General features: G+C 44.9%; 1 protein-coding gene across 1 annotated transcript in view; it reads left to right on the forward strand.

Moving 5' to 3' along the window:
- Window positions 1-3,177: 3,177 nt before the first annotated feature.
- Window positions 3,178-8,292, forward strand: part of gramd2ab (GRAM domain containing 2Ab) — a gene marked incomplete at both ends in the record, with an annotated part of 18,045 nt that continues 12,930 nt past the window's right edge. The window contains one exon of the mRNA XM_083973925.1: window positions 3,178-3,290. Coding sequence (XP_083830051.1) covers window positions 3,178-3,290 — 113 coding nt within the window. The remainder of the gene's footprint in view (window positions 3,291-8,292) is intronic.

The raw sequence follows: 8,292 nt of genomic DNA on the forward strand, positions 1-8,292 counted from the left end.
ACAGACTGAGGGGGCGGGGCTTATAGGTAAACACAGGATGTGGACTAGTCTTCGTTGTATCAGAGGAATATTATTTCCTTATGATTTCCATAAAGTCGTGGTGGCGGACGCTGCAGCTGCTGCGGCGGCGGCGAGACAGGAAGGAGCACTGACCACTGACCACAGGTCAAAGGTCAAAGGTCAAATGACCTCAGAAAAAAGAACATATTTAGACTTGACTCAAAGACTTTTATTGTGAAAGAATCACACACTGGCTGGCGATGTGAAGTTGTGACTCACTGGTGAATTTGCAACAAAGTGACTAAAAAAAACCCCACAAAAACCTGACAGAGAGTTGACACCAGCTCTGATTAAAGGTCCAGTTTGTAATATTAGTCAAGGTTTATAGTGGTAGTTAAAATCTGAATAAACTACCCATGAATATATTAGTGTAAGTTTATAATCGCTATAAAATAAAACGTGTTTGGACCTAAAACTCAGATTTCCGATTTACAAACGTTGCATTTAAAGTTCTTCATTAAAACATCACAAAGGAAACAAAATAATCTTTAAAAAAGAGCGTTTTAATGTATTTTGGTCACGATTGCACTTGTTTAAGTCGACATCATTCGTCCATTGGTGAAGCCACACACCAGATCTCAGCCAATCAGCTCCATGGGTTAATGAAGAGCTGGTTCTCGGCGTCTAAGAGGTTGTGAGATTAGGTTTCAGCTGAGGTAGAATGGTTGTTGTGATGCTAATGTTCTTGTTGTCGTCTATTTTCTCTCTTGTTGCTCAGAATCGTCTGAATTTGTCTAAAACGCTGCTGCCAATCAGCTTTCATGTTTCTTTTTGTGTTAAAGGACACTTCCAGGTAAATCCAACCCGGGGCTCTAGTTTCCTAATATTTTAGGTCTAAAAGAAGGAATCTGAAGATTTTCTTTCTTCTTTCCCACATCATCGCCACGGCAGCAATGTTGAGGCTGTTTACATCCCACAAAACCGCAATTTTTTCCCCCACAGACAACGTCAGATGTCTTCAAACAGACACAGAGGGGTTTGTTTGTTCACTTCAAGCAAACCGACATGTTTGGAGACAGAGCTGGAATACAAAGTCTCGCGTGAACTCGCAAAGTCTCACGTGAGGTTGTCTAAAGCTCCCGTTTGTTTTGAACGCGTAAGTTACGACTTCAAGTCACCACTTACGACTTCGTAGCGTGTCGTCATCTTTCTAGAAGTGAACAAACCCCTCGGTGTCTGTATGTTTGAAGACATCTGATGTTGTCTGGTTTTATGGGATGTAAAACAGCCTAAACATTCTACAGTACGTTGCCGTGGCGATGCAGGGACAGACATAACTACTGCAGGACAGAAAATCTATATACACATTCATTCTGTTAGAGCTGAAATATTAAAAACTAGAGCCCAGGTTGAGTTTGAGTGGAATCGTCCTTTAACATCTTGTTACACCAACGTAAATAAAACATTAAAACATTAAAATATTAGAACGGACATGATTTCTTTTTCTTTTAAAGAAGGTTTTTAATATATTTTGGTATTTAAATACATTTTATTCTATGTTTTCCCGTTGACGGTGGCGTTTGATTGGTCGTTGATGAGGTCGTAGAGTTCAGAGTTCTGATTGGTCCTGAGCGTTGATCTGGTTCCCGTGGGACCAGAAGCAGCATCATCCTCTGTCCTCAGCCTGTCAGAGATATTATTATGGGATGTCCCTCTGTGTGTGTGTGTGTGTGAGGTGAAGAAGTGAGAGTCTCTTTTACCTGGCGTCTCCCGGGGCGACGCCGCTGATTTAATCAGAGAGCTGAGACGACATCACGCTGCGCCATGGCAACCAGGAGGAGGAGGATGGGATCATGCCTGTCGCCATGGCAACTGTGGTTCATCTCCATCTCCACCTCCTCCTCTGTCTGCTCAGTGACCGGTCTGTAGCCTACACACTGGACCGACGATCAGAGGTTCGATTCCCGGCTCAACACTTAACCACATTCCTGACTGAGGATTATTATTATTATTATTATTGACCTGGTTGCCATGGAAACACCTGAAATCACCTGATTGATCTGCTTCCTGCCGATGTGTTGTGGATGTGTCGGTTTCTTTCTGAGCCTCCTTCTCTCTCCATGCTGTTGCCATGGTAACAGAGGACAGAGGATGGGATGGATTTGGAAGCTTCACATCACATCAAAGGGTTTCTCTCAGCGGCCAATCAGAGCTCTCGAACGTCCACACGCCCCCAAAACGAGTCAGAGAGAGAGAGAGAAACCAGAACCAGAAACACATCTGGATTTAAAGACTCTTCCTCCTCTTCCTCTTCTTTCTCCTCCTATTCCTCCTCTTCCTCCTCCTCCTCCTGCTCCTCCTCCTCCCTTCTCCTCTGCCTTGTCCTTCTTCTTCCTCCTTCTCCTCCTCTTCCTCTTCCACCTTCTCCTCTCTCCTCCTCTTCCTCTTCCTCCTCCTCCTTCCTCTTCCACATTCTCTTCCTCCTTCTCCTCCTCCTCCTCCTCTTCCTCCCTCCTCTTCCTCCTCCTCCTCCTCTTCCTCTTCCCCTCTCCTCCTCCTCCTCTTCTTCCTCCTCCTCCTCCTCCTCTTCTTCCTCCTCCTCCTCCCTTCTCCTTTGCTTTGTCCTTCTTCTTCCTCCTCCTCCTCTTCCACCTTCTCCTCCTCTTCTTCCTCCTCCTCCTCTTCATCCTCCCTCCTCCTCCTCCTCTTCTTCCTCCTCCTCCTCCTTTTCCACCTCCTCCCTCCTCCTCCTCTTCCTCTTCTTCCTCCTCCTCCTGTTTCTTCTTCCTCCTCCTCCACCACCTCCTCTTCCTCCTCCCTTCTCCTCCTCTTCCTCTTCCCCTCTCCTCCTCCTTCCTCCTCCTCTTCCTCCTCTTCTTTCTCCTCTTCTTCCTCCTCCTCTTCCTCTTCCCCTCTCCTCTTCCTCTTCCTCCTCTTTCTTCTTCCTCCTCCTCTTCCTCCTCCTTCTTCTTCCTCCTCCTCCTTCTTCTTCCTCTCTTCTCCTTCCTCTTCCTCCTTCCTCTTCCCCTCTCCTCCTCCTCTTACTCCTCTTCCTCCTCCTTCTTCTTCCCCCTCCTCTTCCTCCTCCATCTCCTCCTCCTCTTCCTCTTCCTCTTCCCTTCTCCTCTTCCCCTCTCCTCCTCCTCCTCTTCCTCCTCCTCATCCTCCTCCAGGTCCATGATGATGTCAGAGAACTTGGACCACAGTGATGATGTCAGCGTCCTCCCCCCCCATGAGTTGGAGCCTTCGCCCCCCCGGGAGGAGGACACACACTGCCCCCTGCCCTTCAGGTCAGGAACTGCACACACACACAGACAGACACACAGACACACACACGGCATTATGGGTAAAAATAAGACAAAAGTGTAGCTACCAAATAAATGTGTCTGGTCGCGGCTTCCACAGACTCCCACAACAAACATCACAGCAATAAATAGCGATGCTAATTTCTGTTAGCCCGTCTATGAGGTTTTACATTATATTTTAGCATTAAGCTAGCGGACTTTATGTTTAGTTGTGACACTGGCTGTGTGTGTTTTGAACGTTGTTTCAAACTGTGTGGGTTTGATTGAACAGCTTTGATGCTTAAATATATATATTACCGCTTAATATATTGCTTTACTCCTCTTTTTATGTTGGTACCTACTATACACCCGTAGGTCTATGCTACACCGGCCGCTACAATCGTGGTCGGAACGTTTTAATTACGCAACGTAATACGTAACTAGAAAAAGATAGCATTTCCTGAAGAAAATGCGTGTGAATGCTGAAAGCAGCTGAACGCTGTTGCTGAAGCAATGCTGAATGAGCTGAAGAAATTGTTGCATCAATGCTAAATTAGTTGACGAAACTGCTAAAGCAATGTTGAAAAGACTAATGCTAGAGTAGAGAGTAGAGGAATACTTTATTCATCCGGAGGGAAAAAGCTGAAACATATAACTTGTAGTGTGAGATGAATGCCTTTTTAAAGGTAAAAAGCAGTAGAAATGCTAAAGGGAGAAGAAAACATTGATTCCAGTGTGCGGCGGAGTCGTGACCGAAAGTGTTTTTCATTTGAGTCCACTATATTGAATTCACTATAGTGAGTAGGGATTAGGGGATGAGTGAGTTATTTCGGACACAGCCCTGGTGTGTAGAGCTGCTGCAGGTGGGGGCGGGGCTTCACACCAGGAGGGGGCGTGGCCTCATTGTGTCAGGGGGCGTGGCCTCACAGCTGGAGTCTAGAGGGTCCAGATGTTGTAGAGACGTTCACCTGAGATACAGGAGAATGAATCACATCCTGATCCTCCTCCAATCAACCAGCTCCTCATTAGTGTGTGTGTGTGTGTGTGTGTGCGTGTGTGTGTGTGTGTGTGTGTGTGTGTGTGTGTGTGTGTGTGTTGGCAGCAGATGAAAGCTGAAGCAGAGACAATGAGAAACCTCCGAGTGTCTCACTGCTCTGATATTCCTGTCACGTACCGAACAAGCTGCAGAATCTGTGTGTGTGTGTTTGTATGTGTGTGTGTGTGTGTGTGTGTGTGTGTGTGTGTCTCAGTGTGTGTGTGTGTCTGTGTGTGGTTGTGTGTCAGCAGCAGCACGTGTAGTCCGTTCACGTTTCCAGGCAGCAGCTCAGAGAGAGAGGCTGGTGTGTGTGTGTGTGTGTGTGTGTGTGTGTGTGTGTGTGTGTGTGTGTGTGTGTGTGTGTGTGTGTAGCTGGTGTTAAGCTCTAATTCACTTCTGCTGACAGAACAGACCAGTGTTCACACACACACACACACACACACACACACATGGTTGAGTGTTTTGTTTAGTGTTAATTGCACTGAGCTAACGGCTAACTCATTCTGCTAATGTGGCGCCATCATCATCATCATCATCATCCTAACAGAAAGTGCGATGTAAACAGGAAGTCATTGTTGAATCCGTCAATTTCTAAAATGAATTAATTCAGATTAAATTTATAATTATTAAAAGCATTAGCTATTTGTATCCTGACCCCTCTAAACGCACCGTGGATGTTTTATTTTTGAAAAAATATAACTTTTAATAAGAATTCTCCATATTCAACCTTTAAATAAGGAACTCCAGGTGCTATGTAGATTGGGTTTTCATTATCGGTAGAAAAGCCGATCACCATATAGACAGATATTACAGTTAAAGGCTGATATCGGGCCGATATTATTGGTTGGCCGATATTATCAGACATCCCTATTGTTGTCATAACCAGTTTTATGTTAATTCTGAACAAATCTTCTGCTCAGCAAAGATGTAAAATCTATGATATAACCAAAAAGCTCTGTTGTGGAGTGGGATCCAGAGCAGCATTCATTTACAAGTTTAATCCGCACTAATCAAACTTCCTCTAAATAAATAAACATGTGCTCCGGCCACAGACTGTACCAGATCAAGAAACATTTAATAACTCGGGTTGGACCATGGGCTTCTTCTTTTCTTTTTCTTTTATTTCCCCGTGGTCCGGCCGAGAATTTTCAAGCTGCCCTATCCAAAAATGCTACTTTATGGTTTTCTACCTCTGTATATCAAATAAAGGCATAAAGTAGCCTAAGTGTTTTCCTCTCTCATGTGTCTGATGAACAAAAAGTGTAATGAAATTTATTTCAGGGGTAGCGTATTTTGTACGTGCACATTACGTTACGTTACGTTACGTTACGTTACGTTACGTTGCCTTACATTGCATCGGAACCGCTCAGTGGACTTGACTAGATGCTTTCAGTTTCGCTGCTGCATCACGGAGGACCCACTGTTCAAGTATGAAACGCGTTTTTTTTTTTTTTTCTTTACTTGGCCGGGTTCGAGTGGCTTCTCTGCTCCACTTTGTGCCGTCTCTACTGGTGTGGCATTGTCCAGTTTCAGTCTGATTAGGGCCTATACATCTGAAGAAAATCAATTTCCAATCGCATCATCTGGGTGTCTTAAAGCAGAAGTAAGCGGAATGTTTGTGTTAATATAAGTCTTAAATAGTTGTATCTTCCGACAGCAATCACTTCTATAGAGTGTTTGGTCTGAAACACGGGTCTGTCAGTCACTCTGCTCTGCTCTGAGCCCAGGAGAAAACTTTCCTTGTATCCTACAACCTTTATCCAATGAGGAGAGAGAACGGCATAAAGGGGCAGTCCTCTCTGTGTGTGCAGCCAAGGGATGCGTGTGAATGTGGTGACGTAGGGACGAGGACGGGGACTGATAACTCCATCAGCTGACAGGAAGTTAGCCAAAACCACCGGATCGCTGACTTCTGCTTTAATCGGATAAGGAGAACTCTGATATTAGTCGGACTAACGCGTTTACATGCAATTTAGTTGACCAGTTCTAGTCGGATTAATCGGATTAAACAATTAATTTTTTTCAAGTGTCATGTAAACGTACTGACTGAATCAAACCTGCTCCATTTTTGATTGACCCGCCCACTTTTTGGACCCGCCCATTTTCTGGATGAATAGGAAGTGGGCGGAGCCAGACCGCCCTCTGCTGATTGGTCTTGTTTCTACTGTTTCTATTTAACCCACTAAAGTTTGACTGTTATTCAACTTTCCCAGCGTTTTTACTTGTGTGACATCATCACGAGGGAACTAACGAGCGTGTGCACGACACCAGAGCTTCATTGTCTCGTTTCCATTCAGCTGAGTGGACGCGTCTCTTGAGTCCATGTCCAGCTCCCATCATGCACCTTGCTGCCTGCTGCCTGCTGATTCGCTACTGGAGAGTGGGAGAATAAAGCTCTTCTTGTTAGCTTAGCACGACGCTAACTGAGAGTCAAAGAATCGAGAACTTTTAAAGCTTTTTAAATTCCTGTCACACACAAACGAGCAGCAGGAGATGTGAGACGTGTCCTCATGTCCCCGTGTCCTCGTCTCACGCCACGACCACGTGACGGCCGTTAGACGTGGAAACAACAGTTTTCTGGTGTGTGAATGTGAACGCAGCCTGGCAGTCTCTGCTCCAGTTTCCCCATTCAGGCTCACACTGTTTGCATAATTAGTGCTTCTATGGTGTGTGTGTGTGTGTGTGTGTGTGTGTGTGTGTGTGTGTGTGTGTGTGTGTGTGTGTGTGTGTGTGTGTGTGTGTGTGTGTGTGTGTGTGTGTGTATGTCAGTGTGTGTGTGTGTGTGTGTCAGTGTGTGAAAGGACTGATTGTATTGAGGGCTACTGGGAGGTAGCTAGACTTGGTTCCCAAACACACACACTGACACACTGATGGTCCAGTGCAACAGGCTTGAACCCTTGTTTTTCTGTGTGCATGTGTGTGTCTGTGTGTGTGTGTGTTGTTTTTCTTTTTGCATGAGCCTCTGTGTTGATTCTCCTCCTCCTGTCAAGACGACATTTAGTACATGACCGACCTCCATGAAACCAGATGACCTTTTCAAAAGTTCTGCTGAATCCGTCTTTTACAGAGTCAGTGAATGCCTCAGCAAAAGGCAAAAAAACAAAACATTTTCTGATCCTGGTTCTGTCTGGATCAGAAAATGTTTTTTTTACTCTAAATGTTGAAACAAATGTTTAGAGCTTTGGTTAAAGGGATACGCCAACATTTTTTTTTTTTACGTGTCTTGCCTCACTCCCGAGTCCATGACCAACAGATAGACACCATCCTTTCAACTGTGCGTGCAGTAACAAGGGAGATAGAGCCGTATTGACTCTCCGGTAAGGCATCTTGAGCGGTCAAATGCCGGTAACGGGACGAGATCGGTCAAAACGGAGGGTTCAAGCATTTATTTTGGTTCAAGCTAGCTACATCGAGGGTAGGTTAGCTTCCTATTTCAAAGTAAAAGCACTTCTGTATGTAAAGGGCAACGGGCGTTTTATTTTGTGAAAGTAACCGGAAGTGCGTTGGTCACAACGGCTAGCTTGAGTAGCGCCGAATTCGTCCGAACAAAATAGTAAACAGCTGGTATTTAGACAAATTAATGACACACTGCTAATCTAAACGGCTACTTTCTCACCTAAACATGTTTGAAATGTGGATAAAGTGATATATTTACAGAGTTTAGAGCTAAAATGAAATCAGCTTCTGACTGCTGATTTCAGCTCAAGTAGGAGGCAAGCTAACACTACCCATACACTTCCAGTGTTTGAGCTAAGCTAATTAGTGACTTTAGGTGGAGGCAGGCTAACACTACCCATACACTTCCAGTGTTTGAGCTAAGCTAATTAGCGACTTTAGGTGGAGGCAGGCTAACACTACCTATACACTTCCAGTGTTTGAGCTAAGCTAATTAGCGACTTTAGGTGGAGGCAGGCTAACACTACCTATACACTTCCAGTGTTTGAGCTAAGCTAATTAGCGACTTTAGGTGGA

The sequence above is a fragment of the Trachurus trachurus genome (genome assembly GCF_905171665.1).
Source record: "Trachurus trachurus genome assembly, chromosome: 6".
Taxonomy (NCBI): Eukaryota; Metazoa; Chordata; class Actinopteri; order Carangiformes; family Carangidae; genus Trachurus; species Trachurus trachurus.